We start from the raw sequence: 27,761 nt of genomic DNA, 5'->3' as shown, positions 1-27,761 counted from the left end.
TCAGTTCATAAAAAATCTTCCTTATCCCCCTACACAGAGACAAGAAGCCAATGATAGCCATCTTCCTAGGTGTCTGATAAATAGGTCTGCCATCACTAATTTTAAGGCCAAGCAAATATGTTTCAGCATAGTCTAAGAAATTCAACAATACATTCTTGTTTGCTTTAGAAAATACACTTTTGTAACCCTTTGCAAGTGGGTTCTTTGAATTAAAAACATCAAAGAGCTTATCAATAAACAAACAGAACTCAGCAGTTGCTTCTGCACCCTCAAATTCTTTAAGTTTTATATCACAACACAAAAACAACAATGCATTTCCAACAGAAGAACTTAAAACTTGTGCTGCTAAACTGACTTTCATTTTCTGTTGTTTGTATTGAATGTGGTGCTTTGTAATTTTGTTGGCCAGGACTAATGATTCAGTATTCTGAATTTCTTCAAGTGCCTGTATGTACTTCCAGTCAATGATTCTGTTGTTATGATCTTTCAGAATTTTCATATCCCCAAATAAATTTCTCATTAATTTCAGCATGTGACAGGCATCGAACATAATCTGTATATCATGGTCTCCTATACTAAATGCTGTATTTAGCTCCTCAGCACTGAAATTGCAACCTAATTTATTACCCATGACTATGTTACTGGACAGACCGTCGCATGTGACAGATACGACATTTACTTCAATAGCTTGTAAGCGGCTTATACATTCACTGATTATGTTGCCTTTTACATCAGCTGACATTCCATTGATTAAGAAGTAAGCGACTGGAATCTTCCAGGAAGCATTTATAGCAACTACCATAATAACAAGTACTTCTTTGGCTTCCTCCATTTCGCTCAGACATATACCATCACCTAAATCCACATATCCCGTGAAGGAATTGCCATCCTACTCAATGGGTTTTTTTATGGACATTTCGTCAAATGTTACACTGGCATAAATAGGATATCTTGAAAGTGATACACGTTTCTCTAATGCCAGGAAAACTTCAGGAGCGAACCCAGGACTTCCATCAACTGAATTACGCCACTTTCTTATGGTATTTACATGTGGCAAAGACATATTCAGACACTTCCTAAGGTACTGATATGCACTCGGTGAATAAAAATGCATTGTAAGAGCCAATTTTTTTAAACTGTCTGGGTACTCTGAATTAGGGGATATTGTAGCTCTCTGTATCAAATCAAGCATCAGATCTGAAAAATTGTTGTTTACAATATCATGCAAATTTTCATTAATCAGGTTTTTTCCTTCAGTTCTTTCGTCAAGCTTTTTAAGTTAGATATTATAATTGCATTTCTGTCACATTTTCGTTTACAAGCTAGGTTTTCTTTTTTCAAACTTCTAATCCGTTCATTCTTTTTCTGTAATTCGTCTTCTATTAATCTCAATCTTTTCTTCGGACTGAGCGTATAATTGTGTTCCGAACTAATATTATCAGGGGCGTGTGAACATTTGGCGGTAGCAGTTACATTATCTGGTTCTGAGAATTCAGTACTTCTATTCAAAATCCTCCTGGGTGGTTTTTCGACCTAGAAAATAATATTTTACCATGAAGACATGATATGCTGTCAAATACTTTTAATGCATGTAGTTCAAGTCAATGAAAATTAGGCCTATGTAAAGTGATCTTGTTTAAACAACGAACCTACCTTCATAAGATGTTTTGGAAAGTTAAAGAGAGATGGAACTGCATCATCTTTCAAAGTTTTTTTAAATGCGATTTCCAGAAGCAATCTTCTGTGAAATCTTCTGAACACAGTTTATGATACTTTGTTGGAATAAAATTATCTCTTTTAATGACAGACAGCCATCGCGACAGTAGTTCTGCTTTTTTGAGAGGAACGCTGGAAATAATACGTATTTCATTATTATAATACTCTAAGTGTCATATTTAAAAATAATTACTACCAATATGTTCGTCGAAATAGTTTTAATGTTAAATTATTTGTCTTGCCACACGCTGATAGAATAATTCAATCTATATGGAAGTGCTGTTTACTGCCTGCATTAATTCAATGTTAAACTATTATATACAATTAAATATTGATATTTACCTATGAAAAGTGATACTGGAGTCTTTCTTGAAGCGATTTGTGCAGTTAAAAGCCGCACAAGAATGCACCATTATGATATATTCATCAAATAAACACTGGATACACTCGAAATCACTATCACACCCACGTGCTAAATGCCACAAGTTGCCACAATAATGACGATGCGCGAAGGGTTTCAATTTTGTACAGCACATCAGCGCTCGCTGTGCGTCTAGGTAAGTAACTACAACGTCATTGTTCACAACCATAAAGAACAACCGGTAATATAACTGTTTTATAAATTCTAATTTTCAGATTTTTTGATAGCAGACCAGATGACAAAATCTTCTCAACCGAATAATACCAAGCATTTCCCATATTTATTCTGCGTTTTATTTCCTCCCGAGTGTCATTTATATTTGTTACTGTTGCTCCAAGATATATTAATTTTTGTACCTCTTTGAAGGATAAATTTCTAATTTTTATATTTCCATTTCATATAATATTCTGGTCACGAGACATAATCGTATACTTTGTCTTTTCGGGATTTACTTCCAAACCTATCGCTTTACTTGCTTCAGTAAAGTTCCTGTGTTTTCCCTAATAGTTTGTGTATTTTCTCCTAATATATTCATGTCACCTGCATAGACAATAAGCTGTAATGATAATTCAGTACAACAGCAATTGATTACCCATTGATTAACTGCACGACAATACGGCATTCTTCATGATAATGATGGAATATCACACTAGAAACCTGTTCTTACGCAAGTCTTGCGATGTATTGAGTCTCCGCAGGAGTAAATATGGCCGCCGCGTCGGTATTTGTCGGATCCAAAGAGTTTGTAATATATATTACAAACTCTTTGGTCGGATCAAAAGAATGCGGTGCTCTGCGCGACATATAGCAAGTGTAAATAGGGAATAAAAGCGAAGAGAACATCAAGTCGGCCGTGGCTGGCTACACTGATGATGGCTGTGTTAGAGAAAGGTGTATGTGTTAAAAGCGATAAAAGAGAGTGTAAAGAAGGCGGAAAGCCTATGATTGCGAAAACTCCGTATGATCTTCAGAGACTGAAACTAGACAAACTGATGAAAAATGTGGTATGTATTTGAAGAGAATTTGCACATGAAGTAGCTTAGAAAAGAGTTGTAGGTGTACACCTTTAACCTTAAAATGAATTTTTGGATATATTTCAGAACACGGATACCTTCCTGTCCCTCTTACTCCATAATTCCAACCTTGTGCACACAAGATAAGGGTGAATATTACTTATGTTCCAGCCACTATAGGAACTTGATAAAAGACCTTGGATTTATAGTATTGATTAGTAGAAATTTATGTGATCACTGGAAGAGCTGTAAGCCCACCCAACCAGCCCTAAATACGTACCATATGTACGAAAATTGTCGTGCATGAGTGATGAATATGCCCATATTTCGTTAATGTAACAATGGGTTTTAGTGTTTGTCACCAACATAATAATAATAATAATAATAATACACACTTAATCAAACCTAACCTTACCTCACTCATAACTACACACACAATCATACCTAACCTAACCTGCCACATAATACTACACGCCTGTAGTAACATTTCTCACATTTAGTATCATTTCGTTTGCATGTATTGCCGATCCTGCTGCTGGTGCCGAAGCTATCTATATAGTGGAAGTGTATCGTAATTCCATGAAAAAAAAATATATATGGCGGCTCTCATAATAATTACATTTGGTATTTTCCTAGTACCTGGTACTCGTTACATAGACCACTCTTACACTAAACCTGGAGTAATTTAAGCTTATTAATCAAATAAATGATTCTACTTACTCTTTTTTATATGCTCACCTGCATGTAATTTCTATTTTATACACATTTCATTGTTATTTTCCATCCGAAGATCATTAAGAACGATGAATATTACTTAATATCTCCTATCGTTCTTCAATTAGTGTTTATATGCCATGTTAAATTTAACTTGTTTTCATAAGTTAACAATGATACACATTGGGAGCAACATATAAGAAATTATTTCCTACACAATCCACGCTATATTCACGTTGTTTTGAAATGATTAATCGAAAATGGTTTCCTTATTGTTTATTACACGCACATTGGTATGTAATTTCTATTCCATACTTTTTTTTCTATCCCACGATCATTAAGAATAGTGAATATTGTTCATGCTTGTTTCCTGTACTTCTTAAAATAATGTTCTGTGGCATGTTAGTTTTTATTTGTCGTTATTTACATAAAAATGATGCGCCAAAAATAACAATAATTTCGTACACACTCCACATCCTGTATATTCACATTTGTTTTTCAGTGATATATTAAAGAATGTACCGGTACCTTCAACTCAAATGTGATGGACCGGTTAATTATTATAAATTAACTGCATGAAGGTTTGGGGGCCAAGTCCCCAAGAGGGGGAACACTTCATAAAATATAAGTCGTACCTTCAACCCAAAGGTGATGGACCGGTTAATTACTATAAATTAATTGTACGAAGGTTTGGGGTCTAAGTCCCCAACAGGGGTTTTAGGGGGCGGAGCCCCCTAAAACAAGAAAGAACACATTATAAAATGTAATTCGTACCTTCAACCCAAAGGTGGTGGACCGGTTAATTACTATAAATTAATTGCACGAAGGTTTGGGGGCCAAGTCCCCAACAGGGGTTTAGGCGGAGCCCCCTAAAGCAAGAAAAAACACATCATAAAATATAACTCGTACCTTCAATCCAAAGGTAATGGACCGGTTTATTAGGCTACTATAAATTAATTGTATGAGGGTTTGGGGACCCCCTAAAACAAGAAAGAACACATTATAAAATATAACTCCTACCTTCAACTCAAATGTGATGGACCGGTTAATTACTATAAATTAATTGCATGAAGGTTTGGGGGCCAAGTCCCCAAGAGGGGTTTTAGGGAGCGGAGCCCCCTAAAGCAAGAAAGAATACATCATAAAATATAAGTCGGGGTGTCGGGCACTGAAAAGTGCCTTTTGGAAAGCATGGTGATGCGCATTTGACAAACGCAGTGTACGTAGCCTACTTGCTAATAATCCCTTTTTTATTTGTCGTTATTTACGTAAAAATGATGCGCCAAAAAATAATAATAATTTCGTACTCACTCCATTTCCTATATTCACATTTCTTTTTCAGTGATTTATTAAAGAATGTACCGGTATTTAAAAGACTTAATTAGAAACATGTTACATAAATCACCCTTGTGCCAAAAGAGAATGCTCCCTGGACCAAATTGTCGTATTTTGCAGTGGTCGTCAGTACTCGCTGAAAAGGGTAATAATATAATATAATTATGTTGTACATAGCAAGATCGATTATTCAATTGATAGGATATTTTATGAGGTTATCACGACTGAGATATCTATTGTCAATTGTTTTTATTTGTCAGAAGGCCTTGACTGACGGGTATATGACTGGCGCTCTTAGGGGTGCAGGTCGGGGTTTAGGATGGCTCACAAGCAACAAGTTATACTAAATATGTTAAACATAAAAACGACCTATGAGTCATTCTACGTCAAATCGCACAGCCATAAAACACTACCTTCTCGGAAATGGTCGAATTTTTTTTCATGAATTCCAGACATCAAATAAAGATACCCGTATTGTTTTATTTTCACAATTATTAATTATTTGTGTAGTTATGAGTATCTGAAATTACGCAAATTATGCGCGCGCTGTTACATAAACTCACTTGGAACTCTGTTTCTACAAATAATTGAGATTTGCGGTTTGGCGCATTTTAAAGAAAAAATACAACACTTTTTATTACTTTAGGCCTATCACTAATAAATTTAAAATTTGGCTATTTTTTTAATTATTTCTTTTTCAAAGCATAATTACTATATTAAATAGCCAAGTTAAAAATCTGAAAAAATTATAGACTTGTTCCCTGATGTATTATCTGTAAACTACTGCATTTATAAATGTGGGATCTCCACACATACATTTGTAACAATTTATTTTCCGGAGGCATGCACGCGCTCGCGATTCCCAGCTAATGTACTACTTGCAGCCATAGATAAGACTAGAAGGCTGTCGGCGGCAATTTTTACGAAATCCCCCATTGCATGTAATATCTGATCTCGCAACACTACAAAAGAAATGCATTCATTCATCAAATGATCAATACCGTAAGGAATAGTAAATATCTAAAGTTATCTTATTATTGTCAGAGCAGCTAAGAGGGGGAGCCCTTCACAATGCTGTATATATACTGTAATATAGCGAAGTGTTTAACGATAGCAAGGATGGGTAAGGCAGTAAACTTTATGGCAGTAAACAGATGGCAGGAGACAAAATATAGAAGAGAAAAATAATCAGTCAGGGTTTGAATTTCACGGAGTGACGTGACTTCTATACAACATCAGTGACAGTAAAGAACGCGTAATATATAACAAGTGTTTAAATCCATTTGAACTTTCTAATCACGCTTTTAAAAAGAAAACACTAAGACGCGTAAGTCGCGATTAATTGATAAAGTTCAATTTAAAGGAGTCTTTGAATGTGCGAATATGTGATTCATTTGGTAAAAAATCTATCAACTTCCAGATAGGTCGGATGAAATTATATGTGAAGCCGGTAGTTCTTGTGATATTAGTAAGCATGAATCAAATAAAAGTGCGGGCAGAGAGAGTGATTATCCCAGTTCTTATTCTAGCAGATCTATGGATACAGCATTAGAAATCACCAATATTGAGGAATTAAACAAGAGTTTGATGTCAATGGAATCCCCTATCAAGAAAAGAAAACTACAACGAAAACGATACCCCCGTGAAAAGTTTAAAAAAAATAAAAGGCTTCCAAGCAAGTAAAGTTTTTCATGTAGAAGATGCATCGTCATCCCTTCAAAAGTCGCCATATTTTATTTTTGACGGAATGCAAAGAAAATGTACAACCTGAAAATTACATAGTTAGGCCTATTGCAGACTTTTCTGAAAATTATTCATTTGTAATACAAGACTGAGTACAAGGTGTGCATTGGAAAAAATGCCAAGACACAATACATCCTTTCGTAGTATATTTCAAAGAAGATACAGAAATTCATCACAAAAATATTGTCGTCATATCAGAAAGCATGAAACATGACACCGATTCCTTTCATTGTTTTCAATCCGAAGCAATCAACTTCTTAAAGCAAGAATTCAATGATATGAAAAAAATCATTTACTTTTCCGAAGGATCAAGTTAACAATACAAAAACAAAAAGAAGTTTAAAAATAATTGCTTACATGAAGATGATTATGGAAGTAGTGCTGAATGACACTTCTTTGCATGGTAAAAGTCCATGTGGTGGCATTGGAGGAACTGTTAAAAGACTTGCAACGAGAGCAGCCTATACAAGATCCTATAAAACAACATCAACAAAAAAAAAAAACTGTTTGATTAGTCACAAAAAACATTTCTAAAGTGTCATTTATATTTTGTCCATTGAATAAGCACAAAAACCACACTGAAAATTTGCAGGCCAGATACCACAATCTAAAACCAATAACTGGTACATTAAAATTACATTCTTTCATTCCGTTGTCAAAAACTGAAGATTTAGGCCTAGTAAAACAATTTTCTTTCAAGAAAGGAGGTAGGCGAATGAAAATTTAAAGTGTAGTGTGAATGAAAACAAACGTTTAAAAAGCATAATGTACAAATATTTGAGGATATCATAATAAGTAAATTAGCAGTGTTTTCTCGAGTGACTTGATCCCTACTGTGTGTAATCTTGCAACGTTCAGTCGATCATCCAGCGCCTATCAACCTCCCAGCACGCTTCAACGCTTCCCGTCCACTGCTGCTGCACCGACCGCTACACATTGCGTCGTAAGTAATTAAATTTCCATTAAACTATTGGAGATCCCATTGTGATTTTTTCTGGAATTATTAAGAATACTTCAGTGCGCCTAGTAGGCATTTTTTTTAGATTTTTAATACGGCTATTTCACATTGATATCTAACTTTTAAAAACTGAATCATAAAAAAATATCTGTAATAATTATATTAAAATTAGTTAGTAAATAATTAACAAAAGACAGTACTTTAAGCTTTTAAATGCATTTTTCAGAAAAATTTTAACATAAATATCTTCGGAAATATGACGCTTTAAATGTTGGATTGTGCGTCATTTTTAACGAATTTTAACATGCAATATTTTAAAAACATGTGGACTTAGGAGGAAATAAAAGTACACTTGTTGGTTTATTAGACCCATAGAGTTGGTAAAAAAATATAAACGCAATCAGAAATATGATGGTCAAAATTTGTATAATTTTGTGCGATTTCACGTGGAATGACTCCTATGTAACAAGTACCAGGTACTAGGAAATTACCTTGCATTTAATTCGTTCAGTCTATGTCTTGTTATAATTATATTAAATGTGTTAATGTAGTAATAATCATATAGGCCTATATATATTACAATAAGAATTGAAATGTGTTGTGGTTGTGATAAAAGTATTAAAAATTGGTTTATAGCGCCACATTGGCAGTGATACAAGTGTTCAATATTCATTCAGTGGCTGGTGGATACTCTATATTGACCAAAATAAATTATTGGCAATGAAAACTTCCTTTTCGTATGCATGATGATGTGCATTCAACAAACACAGACAAATTTGTTTTTTTTTTAAGATAATAATTGTCAGTGAGATATCCGTATACTGAAATCCCTTTTGTTGTCTGCATGGTTTAAGTTTAGATTCCTTGAGGCCTGTATCATATACTGGAAGTGAAGTGGTTGTCGTTGAAGATGTCAATCCGTCAGTGAGGATTGAATTTTGTTTGATAAGGTGATAAATTATGTTTTGTTCTAGTGATTTGTGGGGGTAAAGTGCGGACGAAAACTGCTAGAAAAGTATGCCAACTATGAAGTTCGAATGCCACCAATACCAAAAAAAAAAAAAAAAAAAAATCAAAGATGAAAAATTAAACATATTTTCATTTCCTTTAATGACTTGTTCTTTAAAACTATGAATATATTTTTGATTTTCCATCTTTGATTTTGTGATGTTTGGTGGCATTTGAACTTCATTTGATAATTGGTAGAACGTTTTTGGTAGTTCTCGTCAGCCATGTTGGATTTCGCCTGCTTTCTAGGAAATTACCAACGCTTTTTTTTTTTTTAATGACCTACTTTCAGCTTCAAATATGTAGTTCTTTCTAAATAAAGTTCCGATAAATCTTTGTAATAGGGTTTTAAAGGAAGACAGATAGTAAGGACTCCCCACCAAAGACACCACATGAGAGCATGGGTGAGAGGGTTTGGATAGACAGGTGTGAGTGGGATATAGGTATGCAATATTATATATACCACAAGCCCAAACAAACCTAACCTAGCCTGTCACTGATTTGACCTTAAGAAAACTCGCCTTTTCTCTGTGACCACTGATCAGTATGGAAACTCACGACAATGAGATGTGCTGTCCCTCCCTGCCGCCTGTTCTTTTCACATCGACTGAGTGATCCCACCCACTCTTTCGCACCTCTGTGGGACCCTACTTTCACAGTTATTTTCCACCCTTATTTCTGTGCGAAATTTGTGTCAGCACTTAATTTTTCTTTTGTGTATGGTAGATATGACTCGACTAGAAGCAAAGTACATAAATACATTTGTAGATACCTTTATGTGGTAACACATCTGTAAAGAAATGCCCCGGAATTAAAAGGCAAATGCAAAAACTTTGATGTTTTTCTAGAAAACGTAAGTACACCAAAGGAGGCTATATTTTTCTTTCGCTTCAATGGATTGTGTCACATGCATAATTATAATCATGAACAAGTGGTTTCACGTTGCCATCATACATACTCTTCACGTGAGGGTCATTCCATATAAAATCATCATAGTAGCTCACAACCCGACCCTTTCAAGTTTTAATTAAATTTTGTCTGTTCATAGGCCACATGGAACTATGTACCCATGTACATTTTTATTGTAAATTAAATTCTTTTGATGCAGTGCTGTTGCATATTTGCTTTACGGCTTGTGGTATACAAACTACTCTTCTTTGAGGGACTTGTTAAGCGTAAAGAGTTGATTAAAAACTGTTAGGAAGCAGCCATTCCATAGTAACAGATGGGACAGAGAGTTCTCTTCAAGACAGAGTAACAATTTTATAACATGTTCTTCAAAACTAAATTGGAATAACTACAAATAGGCCTACTCTCCAGTAGATAGGCGTATACTTTCAATCTGTCAAAAGTGGAAGCATAAGATTTCATAAAGCAAGCTGAAAATTGCAAATCTAGTCTTTTAGGTAAAGCTTCCTGTAAAGCAGATTTGAATAATTTCAAGGGAAAAATTGATAATTTTTATTATGTAACGGACAGCACACAATTTAGATATCCACCTTACTACTGCATATTTAAGGTTAAATTTCTGCGATTTTATTTGAAGTTAATCAGTACAACGTGTTCTTTAGTTTTATTTAAACATACCTACAACTTCAAATTAAAATATTACATTTTTTCAGAATTTATTACTCTCTCTTACATAAGTGGGAGAGAAGGGACGGGATGAAACAGATGCGGCAGTTTGGGTATTGAAGATCATGAATTAGATAATACCAGATTATTTAAATTTAAACATGTATTATATATTTTCTCTAATGGAATTCTTTTTTTTAGCGATATAATGTATACTTTTACTTAAACAAAACCATATATTTTACTTATTAGAGCTAACATTATCTCTTTTATTATTCTCTTAATTTTATCACTGTTTCCAGAGTTTTTCTTAAAGAAAATTCATAAAAAATCCTTCTGACTGGAAATCAGAGCTGTTTCCAGAGCTTCTTACTGAAGAATGAGACGTCACTTTATTCATCATCATAATCATCATCATCATCCTCATCAAGGTTTGGGCCATTTGGTCCATTCCTTCTCAGAGAAAATGATCTTCTCATCTATTACAAGATCTGCCTATACTCTGTCTTCCAACTGGAGTATAGTTCAGAAGTAATTCTGGGAACCTGTCTTCATGCATACGTTCAGTATGTTCTTTCCAGTCTTCTTTACATTATAATAATTTATCATTGAGATTAAAAATCTTAAGTTCAGCATATATGTCTTCAGATATTTTACGATCTAAGAGAGTAAACCTCCCAACCGATCTCAAAAATCTCATCTCTGCAGCTTCTATCTTCCTTCTGTCTGATTTATTCAAAGTTCAGTTCTTGCTACCGTATGTGAGCATAGGGACTGACATAACTTTATAAAATTTAAGTTGTGTGGACTTTTAAGTTTTACGTCCTAAGATTCTTCTTATAGTGTCACACATTCCTTGGAACTTATTCACTTTATAAGTTATATCGTTTTTCTGGCAGTAAGATACATTGCACCCTAGGTAATTAGGAGTTTACTTGTTCGATTATTTTGCCCCATATGACTATTTACCTATGAAAACCACAGTTTATTACTTTATTCATAGTCCAAATAATGTTAGATTTTTTTACCTCATCATCTTAACTGAAAAATGTTTCAATGAACTTGTTTTAGAACTCTTTTCAGCTGAAGCTCTAGAGGTACTAATAGGAGCAAGTGATGATAATTCATTATTCAAAGTCTCTTCATATGAAACTTGTGATTGTGCTGACACTGCTTGTACGAACAGCAAAAGGTAGCTTACTTTGTTGCTCTGAAACTAATGAATGAGCAAGTGCAGAATGTCTCTTGTCTTTCCTTTTTCATGTGTTTTGTGTTTTGACTCATGAAATACCACTGGCACTAATATAAAAGTCATATTTGCACATAATACAACTTGCGTTAAATTTATTGTTTTCTACTGGTCGAAGCCACAATTTCCATTTTGAGTTATCATGATGTAGCCAGTTTTCATTGAAACTGCACTTCCCAGCATCTTGAAGAAATTTATGAATCAAACACTTTAGCTTTCAGTAACTGAAGCTAAAAATATGGATATATATTATTTTAATGTACTGAAGTACACATGATATTTCCCTGCAGATATTCTACATCATCATACAATGAAAGAGTAATGGAACAGAGAAAAATTCTCTCAGGCACCGGGATTTGAACTCAGTTTTTCAGCATGCATTAATATCAGATAGAATATTCATGTCTAAATCCAAACGTACACATACGTAAGTAATCTTAAACAATTTATTAAATTCACAGAATACAACATAAGCCAATTACGATTCCTAACTGATTCATATCTTTCCCCCCTTTTATTTCAGTACATCACAATAGAAGCCAAAAGCATATGTTCTTGATAATGATTGTCAATATAAAACACAAGACTTATCAACTTGTAACATAGTGTTACACTAATTATATAGTATTTTAATACATTTTATCCTTCGTAAATTTTAAATCTATGATATAGCCTATCTTCATCTTCATTCACAATCAAATTTTAATCGATGTTTTTAACACCACTGATATTTGCATAATTCAATTGCTTGCTATTTAATCATGTATGTACACCTGTAACATGAGTTATATGTATATACAACTACTTTCGTTTTCTTTCAGACTTGTATTGTAATGAAATCAATTATAACAACCTATATTAGTTTCACACATAAAACTCATGACGATTTCATTAACCATGTACATTATACTGGTAGTCTGTCAGTTTATTCAAGTTTCAGATCACGCATTTTATTATATCTGATGATGCCAAATAATGCGAAAACGTTAATATATATTTAATACTTTCATAGCAAATAAACATTTGCAAATAGATATGTCTTATGATTGAACTTATATATATATATATATTTGTACTATATTACTAGACATATCTGAACATAAAAATGAACTGCAAATCTACGTGCTGATGCTTTATCCACTAAGCCACACCGGATACCCATCCTGGTGTCGGTCAGAATAGTCTCAGTTTAAGTTCCAACTCTTGGATTCCCTCTAGTGGCTGCCCTCTGCACTACGTCATAGATGTCTATGAACGTAGGACTGAAGTCCACATATGTGCTGAGGTGCACTCGTTATGAGTGACTAGTTGGCCGGGATCCAACAGAATAAGCACCGTCTTAAATCACGAAGTGATTTACGCATATCATATATATTATTTTAATGTACCGAAGTACATATGATATTTCCATGCAGATATTCTGCGTCATCATACGATGAAAGAGTAATGGAACAGAGAAAAATTCTCTCCGGCACTGGCAGAGGGCGGCCACTAGAGGGAACCAAGAGTTGGAACTTAAACTGAGACGATTCTGTCCGACACCGGGATGGGTATCTGGTGTGGCTTAGTGGATAAAGCATCAGCACGTAGAGCTGAAAACCTGGGTTCAAATCCCGGTGCCGGAGAGAATTTTTCTCTGTTCCATTACTCTTTCATCGTATGATGACGCAGAATATCTGCATGGAAATATCGTATGTAGTTCAGTACATTAAAATAATATAAATGATATGTGTAAATCACTTCGTGATTTAAGACAGCGCTTATTCTGTCAATCCCGGCCAACTAGTCACTCATAACGAGTGCACCTCAGCACATATGTGGACTTCAGTCCTACGTTCATAGACATCTATGTCGTAGTGCAGAGGGCGGCCACTAGAGGTAACCCAAGAGTTGGAACTTAAACTGAGACGATTCTGTCCGACACTGGGATGGGTATTCAGTGTGGCTTAATGGATAAAGCATCAGCACGTAGAGCTGAAAACCCGGATTCAAATCCCGGTAGCGGAGAGAATTTTTCCCTGTTCCATTACTCTTTCATCGTAAAAATATGGACATTAGTAGCAGGCCTGTGAAAGAATAAATTGTATACACATAGAAACCTGATTCAGTTTAAAATAAGTACAATGCATGTGGTTGATCAGTGTGCGATCACAAAAAAATTATTTATGATTCCACCCTTCACCACTTAGCATGGAACATCGAACACCACCACAAATTCAGTTTTAAGTCTCCTCAGTCAAAATGTATTGTATTTTTCATAATTGGAGACAGTTACAGTATGGCATAAAAATATGGTAAAACTATCAATAAATCAATATCTACTTACCAAAGTTTAACTTGTGTTCGTTCAGGTGCTGACACAAAAAGAAATCATGACCACTCACTCAATTTCATTACTTTTTCATTGCTTTATGACCATCTGTTCAGTTTCCTTACTTTTTCATGACTCAAGACCAGTATACACCCTGCACACGCACTTTCTAAAATATTTCTTTACAATTCAGTTACTGCAGTTTCATCTTCAAATTACACATACACTGAGAACATTAAACGAGGAATAAATTGGTTATTTACTAATTTTTTTTTTAATTCTCGCGAATATGTTAAAAATTCAATGTTAAAAATGTATTAGTGTTGTATTTACAGTAATTATTCCAAGAAACGATATTAGTGATTTCCATTGAGCCTAAAATGAGTTCTAACAGAACCAAAGTTATAGGCTAAATGTTTATGTCTATTAATGTGTACTCATTTTTTATTTTTTCAATGTTGAAACACAACAATTTTCGAACTGTTTCGAAACATCAAAGTCACAAGCCTGTTCGATTTGATGTGCAATGCCTCATATATATATATATATATATATATATATATATATATATATATATATATATATATATATATATATATATATATAGGGAAAAACTGTGTCAATATGTACAGCTAAACAGACATGGAGATTAGATACTCAAAAGCTGATAAAAATTAAAAGAAAAATTGTAAAAATGGCATATTAACTTATCAGTTGTTAAAAAATCCATGTCTGGTACCTTTCAGGAATATGATTTTATTTTTCATGTAATTCTCGCACTTACAACATCTGTGTACAAAGTTTCATCTTCCAGCTCAAGTGTTATAGGTACATGCTACAATTTTTTTTCTGACAGTTGTTTTATAATGTACTGTAAGTAACTAAGTTCAGAGCTTCAAATTCTGAATCTTTTGAAACTCTGAAAATTGGGTCATAGTTCTGCCATCTATCCGCAATATGCAGAACCCGAATCATGCAAGTGAAGTGTGTAGGCATTAGACACACACACACATTATTGATGATAAGAAAAAAAGCATACAATATATTACGATTATTTTTTTATTTGGAATATTCCATCATATAATGGTTCTCCTTCAACCCAAACCAATGTGCTGTAGCCAAATGTCTCTGCCCTGCATCTTCATCATCAATATTACAATTGTAATTGATAAAAATGTCCCTAAGTTATGTTTCTTGGTGACATGTTGTTGGCTCGCAAATAACATTAGGATAGCATCAAATCTTTCTGCCAGGTACCATCATTTTGGTTCTAAGACTATACAGAGGATATATTTATGTTGAATCCAGCATGTATCTACACTGGTGGACCAGAAGAAAGGAGCAGCTGAAACTTTTTGATAAAGAAATGTAATTCTATAATCATGAGTGTTGTGTGACTTTCCGACTATTATATCAAAACACCATTTGCTGTCATACACATAAGCTACAAAATGTTTTATCCTTCACATCCTCAAATGTGACATTAAAACAGGCTGAAAGTATATCGTCGAAAATACTGTATAAAAAATGTATAAAATTCCTTGAATTTTGAGGATGTTGGTACCACTTGGATTATGATTTTATGTTTATTTCTATGGTATTCCCTTGTTCCAGGAACTGCATATCGTCGTGTGAATGCAAGAACTAGGTAACTCGAAATTTGCGTTTTCTAGTTACCTCTTTTATAGCATAGCAAAAATCGCATAAAATGTAATCCGGGATCTAGGTAACTGATCGAACGATACCAGCGACATTTATTTTCCAATATAACAAATAGGTAAAAGAAAACGAGACATATTCCTTAGTGCAATAAATAAGTAAATGGGCAATGTCACAAAATATGAAAAATCAAGTTACCTAGTTCTTGCATTCAGGCGATGATATGATCCTTTGAATCTGTGCGATAGTGCATTATTGTGACTTAAAATATCTTACAGATGAAACATAAAATAGCATGCCTGTTATATGTTCATATGCAAATTTAAAAATTTTCAACTGCGTGTTGTAAACGGCTTTAGCTGCAAGTCATGTGACTGTTTCACCAACTCCATTATATGCACCCTTGCCATGAACTTGGTGCAAAGAATTGCTATTTAGCCTGTATACTAAGAAAATATCTCCTTTTTGGATCACCATACTTGTGAAATGTTTATTGTTTTTGTAGTAGCAGCTCACTATCAGAAAATTAAAGTATCCTTTGAAGATCAGGATGTTTACCCCTAAGATACTCAGTTAGGCCTACAACTAGTTGAAAGCAATGGGCAATTACAATGCTATGTTCCATATTACTAATGATATACATAGATATGGGATGACTGAATTCAATGTAAGTCACAAAAAGGTGAAACATAGAGTGATCATTAACCCAATGAAAATCGTGAACAAGCATCTTGGGCAAAGTTCTCAGAAAAATCGGCTGAAAACTGGATTATTGTCTGGCAATGTACTCATAATAGTGGTTATGGAGGTGGGAGGGTTTGTCACCTAATCTTTCAATAAAAGAAAGTCATACTTGTTCACACATGTCACAAACCTATATCTGTAGTGATACACTGTTGTTTGTACACTGTCTGATCTAACTTTTATATTTGTTCGAAGTTTTCAAACATCACCTTCACAGCTTCAATCTCTAGATAATTGACACAGTCCCCTAATCATACAGTCTTCAGAATTGGTATCAGTCATAACACATCATCGTTTGAAGAAGTTGTTTTGCACTACACAAAGATTGCTATTAGTAATTTTTTATATCAGGAATGATAATAAAATGTACCATTTATTACCATGAGAAGTATCCTCGAGTATTACATCGGCTGCTATTACTATGATTTTGATATTTGGAACTGTTATACAGTATATACAAAGTTAGCCAGTTATTATGCTCTTATTTGATATTATAAATTTTCTCAAAATTGAAAAAAGTGTAGGCCTAATCCTTACAAATTTGTAAGGATTGAACCAGTTAGTGTTGGAAAACGAAATGTACTGCACAGACTATTAATACTGTACTGAATATGAGGAAAAAATATGAAATATGAAATCTCTCCAAGACATCGCCAAATACAGTCATGAAAATTTGAAAAAAATAATTTCGGCCAAAACTAAGACCAGAATATTTCTTTTCTTTATTCATTATTTTACAAACTGATATATTCCATTGTAAGGATTGAACCAGTGAGTGTTGGTAAACGAAATGTACTGCACAGACTATTAATACTGTACTGAATATGAGGAAAAAATATGAAATGTGAAATCTCTCCAATACATCGCCAAATACAGTCATGAAAATTTGAAAAAAATAATTTCGGTCAAAACTAAAACCAGAATATTTCTTTTCTTTATTCATTATTTTACAAACTGATATATTCCATTCATAGATGTATATGAGAGGTAAGTAACTGTCCTGAAAAGAATAAGTCTTTATCTTGAATCTATCCTATTGGAAAAAATATTATAACATACCAAATCTCAGCAATGTTTCGTTATATTATGTGACACTCCTGTGGACAACCCTTGAAATTTTGGGACGTAACTGTCTGCCTAGTTTTTACTGTAGAAAAAGCTCTTTCAGATGATGGGTAAAATATGTGTCATTAGTTATTTGCTTTTAATAAGATATATTCAACACCTCGTTTTGTATTTCACTGCTAATTTTCAAAATTCTGGACTGCGCTGGCATGCAAACTATTTATATTTCACGATTTTCCTTTCAGAATTATGCATGCTATATTAAGATTTCTTCACGAAAACAAATATGTTAATTTTGATGACAGTCTTGCGACACTTTTTTTTTTATTAGTTGAGTTCACATAGAATAACCTTAGCAAATAAGTATATATTACTAAAATTGAGCAGAAGTTTATAATAAATTATTCTAAGCTTGTGAGAGTTGTTGATCTCTTGTCACTTAGCTATCCCCTCATCTAACCCACTCTAAACTTGTCATAGTCCTCGGTCTCTTGTCACTTTGCTATCCCCTCATCAAACCCACTCTAAACTTGTCATAGTCCTCGGTCTCTCTTGTCACTTCACTATCCCCTCATCAAACCCACTCTAAACTTGTCATAGTCCTCGGCCTCTTGTCACTTCTTTATCCCCTCATCTAACTCTAAACTTGTCATAGTCCTCAGTCTCTTGTCACTTCACTATTCCCTCATCAAACTCACTCTAAACTTGTCATAGTCCTTGGACTCTTGTCACTTATCTATTCCCTCATCTAACCCACTCTAGCCTTGTCACTTAGCTATATCCTCATCTAACTCACTCTAACCTTGTGACAGTTGTCGGTCTCCTGTCACTTAGTTATCCCCTCATCTAACCCACATTAACCTGGTGACAGTCCTCGATCTCTTGACACTTGGCTATCCCCTCCAGCTAACTCACTGTAACCTTGTGACAGTTCTCGGTCTCTTAACACAACACTTAGCTATCTTCTCATTTATCAACTCTAATCTTGTCACATTTGTCGATCTTACATCACTTAGCTATATCCTCATCTAATCCATTCTAACCTTGTGACAGTCCTCTGTTTCTTTGACACTTAGCTATCCCTTCATCTAACCCACTGTAACATTGTGACAGTTCTCGGTCTCTTGACACTTAGCTATCCCCTCATCTAACCCACTCTAACATTGTGACAGTTCTCAGTCTCTTGATGCTTGGCTATTCTCTCATCTAACCACTCTAACCTTGTCACACTCGTCGACCTCACATCACTTAGCTATCTCCTCATCTAATTCATTCCAATCTTGTGACAGACCTTGGTCTCTTGACACTTATCTAGCCCTCATCTAACATGCTCTAACCTTTGACAGTCCTCGATCTCTTGTTACTTAACTATCCCATCATCTAACCTTGTAACAGTCTTTGGTCTCTTGTCACTTAGCTATCCCCTCATCTAACCCACTCTTACTGTCGGTGACTCAGGAGAAGACGAGCACAAAGCGAGAAAAAAGAGTGATTAATAGATAACGTTATGACAACACGTGCAATACTTGTACTACTAGTAAGTGGAAACATTATTTCCACTTACAAGTATTGCACTATTGTCGTAACATTCTCTATTAACTACACTTTTTCCTCACTTCGCGCTCGTCTTCTCCTGAGTCACTGACAGTACCTTATCAAAGTTTTCAGTCTCTTGTCACTTAGCTATCCCCTCATCTAACTTACTCTAATCTTGTCATAGTCCTCGGTTTATTATCACGTAGCTATCCTCTCATCTAACCTATTCTAACCATGTCACATTCGTCGACCTCACATCATCTATCACAACCTAACCTTTGACTAAAAATATTTACGGAAATATACGCTAGCAGAGGGTAAAACACAATGCAACCCAATTCCCATAGTCAGACGAGATTTGGCAAAAAAAAAAAAAAAAAAATTTTCTTTTTAAACCCATAGGAGCTGATTTTTCTGGTTTAAACCAGTTTTTTTTTATTTAACCCATTTTTTTTATTTATATTCTGTTTTTAATAGTGTTGAGAGATTTAATCGATTAATCGATCAATTTCTGTTGTAAGGTTAATCGATCAAAAATATTTAATCAAATAATCAAGTTGATTAAAATTAATCGGTTGTAGTTGATATTAATTATTATTTAGTTAATACAAACTCGTACTAAAAATTCCGACAATATTTCTCTCTCGGAAATTGCTTACTTAAAAGCACAATAGTACTGCTATTTTCTAACTGTAGACGAGGTAGTGTAGGGAAAAATCTTTGCACAAACACTTCAGAAAGAAATGGAGATAAGAGGACAGTGACCTAATCTACCTTTATTGAAAGTTGAAACACAATGCAAAACCCTTATTAAGTTTTTATGATTTTCCAAGAAAACTTTTACCTTGTTTTCAGCTCATCTTCCTAACATATGAAATACATACTTCTCTGGGATTCGTCCCCCTCATCCCTTATAAAATAGCCATGTCTATACTGTATGCAAGTGAGAGTGTAACTACCTTCTTCTCTTTCTAAATCTGGTAATTTGATTACAATAGGGCCCAGTCTTCTGTTTCGACCGCTGTACTTTTGCAATTGTAGTTTCTGTACTGAGTTTGTATAAGGAGGTTGTGTGTTCAGTTTGATAAAGAAAAAAAAAATCAGTTTTCTGTTTGTGAAAAGTGTAACTCCATTATGTCATATGAGAATTTGAGAGGTAAACTCAGTGAAACGTTTAGATTTAAATTGAACGATCGTGGAGAAGTGCTTGACAGAAAAAAAAAGTTTTTTCGTGTTTAGTGATGCAGGAAGCATTGTTACTAAACATAGAGCGGCACTTAATTTGGAGCATGTGAATGCACTCACATGTTTAAATTCATGGTTGAAGCAGTGTTAACTAGGTGAGTCTTTATACGTCTTGTTATTTATGTTTGTCTCAAAAATTCCCAGAGAAATTGACACAATAAATTATAAGCCTCACAATAAATATGTTAGTAAGTAATTAAAATAGTTATTTTGTAATATAATGATACAATATATACAGATATACAACATTTAATACTTATGCTTATCACCGAACACAAGTTAAATTTAACAATAATTGTGTATTACAGTATATTAAAACATTTTTTCAACTCCATCAAAACTCGATTAATCGATTAAATTCAAATAGTTAATCGATTAAATATTTTAATCGATCAACAGCACTAGTTTTTAACATTAATCACAAACAATGAACAATGAAGCAGCATTTGCTTTACAACATCACACTGACTTCATTATATTAATAACATTGATAAACTAATCTAGAAGAAAGGGAAGGAACTAAATAAACTTTGTAGGTTACATTTTTTTCGTGACAAATCACAGATGGGGTATCTATATAACCCCCTGCTCACGCTCTATTGTTCCTTTTCCTCTTCCTCTATTGTTCCTTTTCCTCTTCCACCAATAAACTAACAACATTTAGTTAAACATCAAAATCATCCAAATTTGCCTCCTTATTGAACACTCTAAACAGGAAACCAACTTTGATGCTTTTTCTGTTCACAATCTGTTTCTATGTTTAGAATGAACTAGTCCAAATTTTTACAACTCTCCCACCAGTCATAAGCTGTCACTCCCTTCATCACTTCAGGTTTAAAGAAAGCTTTATGGAATGGTGATGATTATTTAGCTTGATATTTTATGATTAATGCTACAAAGAAGTTCCTGGATAATGTTCTCCAGATGTGGGCCATCATTTAAACTAAATGAGTGCAAGAAATTTATATCGATAATAGTAGCACACTTAAACTAAATACTAAAGTTAAACGTGTTTCATTTATACCAAGTTTAATGTAATTTGGAGAAAATGGCTCTTAGAGTTCGTAAGTATATTGGTTAGCAGTTTGGAAAAAGTGTAATTTGAAGAGTTTAGTAAAACTCAAATTCGTGTCTTTCATGATAAAAAAACTGGACAGTCATATATATATGACACATGTTGCATTGTTTTTAATATGAAACTTACTGTATATTTAAGTATTCCCCGAATTTCCCATGCCCAGTTAAAAATTGTGTCAATACGAAATTTGGCGTATATATATATTTGGTATATAATACGTGAATGTGAAGGCTGTCTTTTGTTATTAGGTGACCATGCCAGGTATGTGTATTTCTCTGTATTGTTCTCAGTTATAATTTTATTAAAGTTGTACAGCAGTCATTATTCTAACAGTTTATGGGTCCAGCTCAACCTGCATAAAGGTTTGATATTGTATCATCATCATCATCATCATCATCATCATCATCATCATCATCATCCTCATCCTCATCCTCATCCTCATCCTAACAGGTAATAGTCCTAAAAAGGAATGTTCAGATATACAACATTTTCCTTCCATCTCTTCACAGGGCATCCTACTAATCTTTCTCCTGCTGGTCTGTAATTCAAGACTGCTTGAGGGATCCTTGTTCTAGGTATACAATTGATATGTTGGTGTCAGTTATCTTGATATCAGTGTATATACTGTCATACTGATACCATTTTAAGTTCTCTTAGGATGTCTTCATTTCCTTCGTGATCCCATTTGGTATAATCAGCTGTTCGATGCATGATTTAAGGTCCAAGCTTCACAGTCATAACAAAGGATCAGTCTTGCTAGGGTTTTGTATACATGACATCGGGTGTGTTTTTGGACTAGGAAAGGTTTCATTACACTGTTAACGATGCCTATGGCTGTATTAAATGTAACATTTTTTGCAGGAATATCTGAATGTCCTAAAAATTATAGTTTAAAGCCAAGATAATCGAATTCATTAACTCTTTCTAAAATTCTATCATTTATACAAATCTGACTTGGTACTGGTTCTTTGCTACAGGATTTGATGTATTTTAATTGTAATTATTAAAGATTCAAGATAAACATGTCAAATTTAATAAATAGTACACAAATTACAAAGTTAAATAGCAATAACTACAGTATCTGGAAGTACAAACTGGAATTGCTGCTAATTAAAGAAAACTGCTAGGAGATAGTAAGTAAAGATATTCCAGTTCAAGAAGGAAGTATTGTGTGAGATATAAAAAAGATAAGGCAAGAGCTTATATAGGATTACTGTTTGAAGATAATCATCAGAATACAACACATAAAGAAAACAAAGAACAGCAAAAGAAGCATGGGATGCATTAAGAGCTTATGAAAAATCAACTCTATTGAAGAAGGTAAATTTGTTTAAAAAAGTTATGCAGAACCACACTCTGTGAAAATGGTGATCTGGAGGCACATTTGAATGAAATAGAACGTGATTATTTCGTCACAGCATTTTTTACATGTAATGGCGGACATCACATTTTCACGTTTACTGTGCTATCATTAACAATAATTACAAATAACACTTCTTTGCAGTATACTTCATTAAAACTACCCTAATCCCACTAGCTCTCTCTTATCTTACTGCTCAGTCCATCATCTATTTAATTCAGTTCAATTTATTTGGCCATTAGACATACAGTTTTAGGCTTCGTCAGAATACATTGAAAAGACATATAAATACATTTTAAAAAACACTAATAACAGAAACAGTAAAATTTAAGTAATACAATGAAAACATGAAATAATTTGAAACTTTTAAATTGAAGAAAACTAACTAAATTGCAATTAAACTTATTTATTAAAATACAATTTCATACAAATTTGTGTTGAAAAACTCAGCAACAGAATAAAAAGGATTATTTAATAACCAATTGTAAAATCTAGTTTTGAAGCTATTGATTGGTAATTTATAATATTGACTTGGGAGCTTATTATATAATTTCATCCCCATAATTAAAAAGTTTGCGTTGCTCTTGTGTAATCTACAATATGGAATATTAATTTGTTCGCTATTTCTAATTTCATGATCATGTATATTGGCCACTAATGAGTAATTGTCGATATTTTGTCGAGTGTAAAGTACTAGATCATATATATACAAATTTATGATTGTTAAAATCCGCGATTGTCTGAAAAGTGGCCGACAGTGTTCCAGATAGTTTGATTTACATAAAATTCTAATGGCTTTCTTTTGTAAAATCCAGACGGTTCCAATTTTGGTTCCATTTCCCCAGAAAATTGGGGCATATCGAATTATCGACTGAAAGAAAGAATAAATAATTTTGAGAAACGCAAGTAGTTAATTTCTTTAGCAAATATGAAACTCTTGATAGCTTTGTGCATATGTATTCGATGTGCTTATCCCATGTTAAACTGGAGTCTATAAAAGGTCCCAGAAATTTTGTGTAGTTAAGTCTGTTGTCCTTATTTATTAGATAGTTTAGGCTGAAAGTTAAGTTGATAGTTTTTTCTTGATTAAGCAAGAAACCATTGGATTCAAACCATAAAGCCATCTGTGATAGAGTGTCTTTGTTGAGAGCATGTAATTGATTTAGAGCAGAGGAAGAACATAGGAAAGTAGTGTCATCTGCATACATAATTGATTTAGAGCAGAGGAAGAACATAGGAAAGTAGTGTCATCTGCATACATAATTGTTATTGCTTTAATGAATTTTGGAAGGTCATTTATTGCTATTAAAAATAATAGAATAGAGGACCAATTATTGAGTCTTGAGGAACCCCATAATGTGTAGTGGTGAGACTTGACCAATTTTCACCTATAGCAACTAATTGACTTCTGCCATGAAGATAGGTTCAAAAAATACTTAGTGTGTTTCCTCGAATACCATAAAATTCTAATTTTGATAAAATTAAATTATGATCAACACAATCGAACACTTAAGTGAGATCACAGAATGTAGCATTAACTGGTGACCTATTTTCAAAATTCCTTAAAATTTACGTTATTAAAAGCTCAATTGCATCATTTGTTGATTTACTTTTCCTAAAGCCAAATTGGTTAGTACTAAAGAGATTTGAATTTTAAAAATAATCATAAATTTGATTGAAAATTACATATTCAAATACCTTAGATAACACAAGAATGATAGAGATTGGTCTGTAACTACTTGGACTTGTTCTATTGCTTTTTTTATATATTGGGATTACTTTCGAAATTTTTAGTTGATCGGGAAATATGCCTTGTTGTAGACAAATATTGATCATATGTGTTAGAGGAATATATATGGAATTTTTAACTTTAAAAAAAAAATCATTTGACATATCATAAACATCTTTTGAATTTGATTTTTTCAAGGTATTTATAGTATCCCATTCCTGCTCGGTGGTGACATCTTTCCATTTAAAAGTACAAGAGATTGTCATTTCTGTTTAGTCACGGTCGACTATAGTAGAAGGTCGGAAGGTTCAACTTGGCAACACTGTGTTGTCAGTCATACTGCTGTCATACTCACCATTATAACCAAACACTTAAAATATAATATGTTACGAATTATAGATGGATATATATATATATCTTCAACAAATTAAAGTTTTCCTTTTATCTTTTTTTTTTTCCATTTTAGAATAATGTGAACTCGTAATAAATGTACTGTATATTAATACGAGTGTTCGTAACTGTTATGCTGTGTCGTATTTTTTTCTTATTTCGCACATTATAGTTTTGCATTGTTTATAAAAAAATCTCATATTATTTACTAAACTCATACACAGATCATAAGCGTGTATATTAAATACATTTTACCTTATGTAGATCCTAGGCCTACGTTGCTTTCCAGCCAGAGTTAATGGGTTTATCCAGTTAGACTAGGCCACCTTCTTCAGACTTCAGTAGGCTAATGTCAATTTATGAAAAGTCGCAATAAATAACTTACAAGGAGTCATGTCTTTATTATTAGCATTTTTTAAATCTTATTTCCAATTTCTATATCCAATTACATCATACATTATCCAATTACGTCATGTGCAAAACTCAAACACATACTGTAGGCCTACAATTCCTAGGACTATAATACCTACATTTTACCTTATTTAGGCCTACATTTTTTACATTATTAACACAAGATTGGTTACATATTTACACAGATGACTCACTCATGAATCCAGATGAAGGAGCAGGTGCTACTTGTCCATATTTTTCATTTTATAAAAATGTTGGCAAATGTAACTTCAAATTTTGATGGTGAACTTGAAGCTATCTATGTGCCGCTCCAAAATTTTTTCCCTTGGTTATAGAAATGCAAAAATATAGTTCTCTTATCTGATTCCAAAGCTGCAATCCAGGCAGTTAGTACAACTACTTTTGCTATATCAAGAAAAATGAAGGAAATCCATTGTATGTTAAGGTACATTCAAAATTTAAATAATATCTTAGTTCTCCAATGAATCTCAGCGCATTGTGGAATATATGGTAATGAGAAATCTGATATATTGGCCAAGAAAGGAACTAGAAAAAACGTAAAGAAGAACTACAGTTTTTCATATGAGTTCATAAAACGAGTTATAAAAGGAAAATTACCAGCAATTACCACACTAATTCTCCAAGTGAACATCAAAATTGGGTCAGTCCAGAGTAAGTTTTGTTAGTCACAGGACATTCAGAATGTTATGTATCTAAAACTAATAAATATATTCATGTCCTGTTTTTTTTAGTTTTATCCAGCTCAAAATCTGCTACTAATTTCATATTAGCTCAATGCAATATTATTATTTACTGAGTAAACAATAATAAAATACAGTGTCAGTCACAGGGCCACTGACTGTGGAATGACCCAATTCAAGATGAAATAATTTACTACAAGATTTAAAATCCATTCCTGATCTACCACGAAAATCTACTGTGGCTATGTTCAGACTGATTACTGGTCACGACTGTCTTACAAAACATCTACATCGAAACAGCTTATTGGACTCTGCTAAATGTTTATTGTGCAATAAAGAAGATGCCATCCATGGACATGGAATATCTAAAAAAATCTGTGAATCTGTGGAAAATTTTATGGACCTTACATCTAAATATTGGGAAGAAAGAAGGAGAATGACTTCACCGCTAAATATTGAGCATTAGACACACACACACTTTTTACATCCATTTCTAAAATGTCTGTAACTTTCTCTTACCATACACTGGTTTACTGGCAGATATGTTATCATTCCTGGCCTTTGAATAATTATTTAACAGTATGTTCGTAATGACTGAAAGTATTTTGTCAGCAAGTTCAATATATTCCATACCACATGGGCATACATCATTTACAAAACCAGCATCACCACACAAAACTGTTTTGCAGAGTAGCATCAACAATTTTTTCTGATTTCCACATTTTACAAATTGTTCTTCATTTGTACCCCTTGAAATCAATGCATTTACTATGCAGTATGCAATTTTTGCAATGTAAATTACAAAATCTGAAGGAAGAGTAAGTCCTCCTCGGTTCAGAGTGTCAAAATAAACATCTTGATTGCTGGTTTCTTTCCCTACCAAATAATCAATACAAAGTGGACACTGTAACCTTGAAGATACCTTGAAAGAGGCTGGAGCTATCAGCTTCAAAGGTGAAAGTATCGGGATCTTGGATGACACTAAAAAATGGAGCTACATCTACAATTTCATTCCTTTTTAATTCTATATTTTCTGCTGCTTCAAATATTTGTGAGGACCATTTTAGAATTCCATACTTGGCTGATTTTATACCTAAAAGAGATTTCATTCTGAGTTTTTTTTCTGCCTCTAAGACCTGTACAAAGGAAACATTGTAGTTACCACCTGATAACTGCCTACAGCAACTGAAGCGTTGCTCGAGATTGTTGGTTTGTAACTTTCCTGGCAGTACAAATTCCACATTAAGAGTTTGCAAACTGTATTGTATAAATTCAATTAACACAGAGGTACTCTGAAACAAAGCCCTGAAAGTATCAGGAGTTAAGCCACCTTCTCTAATGCACTCTCATTTTTGCAACCATTGTAAAAATTGTCTTAAAACTTTAAGGCGGGCATCTCCAACACTATAAAAGGGATTCGCCAATTCATTTCTTTTCATAGTACCCAACAGCTTGGATTTCACGTTTACAATTGTCCACCACTGCAGTTTTATCAATACAAACTGACAAGTACCGACTTGACACAATACCAGATTGACTTTGAAATTCAGCGTTTAAAGCACTGTAAGTAGACTCATGGAAAATATTGCAAACTAATTAAACTTTCTGTCTTTCTAAGTTGCTTGGGTACAGAGATTTATGATTTAATTTATGAGCAGGTTTCAAGAGAGGACTGACATTATTACCATAGTGATACAGTTGCTTAAGGTCTGAAAATTTTGCAGTCAAAAGTGTGTCTGTGTCTTCAAAATCTGGATAAATCAATGTTTGAGAAGCATCTTTCTGATTGATTCAGCAGTT

The 27,761-nt window shown here is 33.6% G+C and overlaps 1 protein-coding gene across 1 annotated transcript in view; it reads left to right on the top strand.

Annotated features, from left to right (window-relative positions):
- Positions 1 to 2,966: 2,966 nt before the first annotated feature.
- Positions 2,967 to 27,761, top strand: part of LOC138713565 (PRKR-interacting protein 1 homolog) — a 79,238-nt gene continuing 54,443 nt past the window's right edge. Inside the window, exon 1 of the mRNA XM_069845738.1 lies at positions 2,967 to 3,141. Coding sequence (XP_069701839.1) covers positions 3,007 to 3,141 — 135 coding nt within the window. The 5' untranslated portion in view covers positions 2,967 to 3,006. The remainder of the gene's footprint in view (positions 3,142 to 27,761) is intronic.

This window comes from Periplaneta americana, chromosome 14 (assembly GCF_040183065.1).
Source record: "Periplaneta americana isolate PAMFEO1 chromosome 14, P.americana_PAMFEO1_priV1, whole genome shotgun sequence".
NCBI classification, from domain to species: Eukaryota; Metazoa; Arthropoda; class Insecta; order Blattodea; family Blattidae; genus Periplaneta; species Periplaneta americana.
Note: the sequence above shows the minus strand (reverse complement) of the source record. Positions and strands in the feature narration are given on the sequence as shown.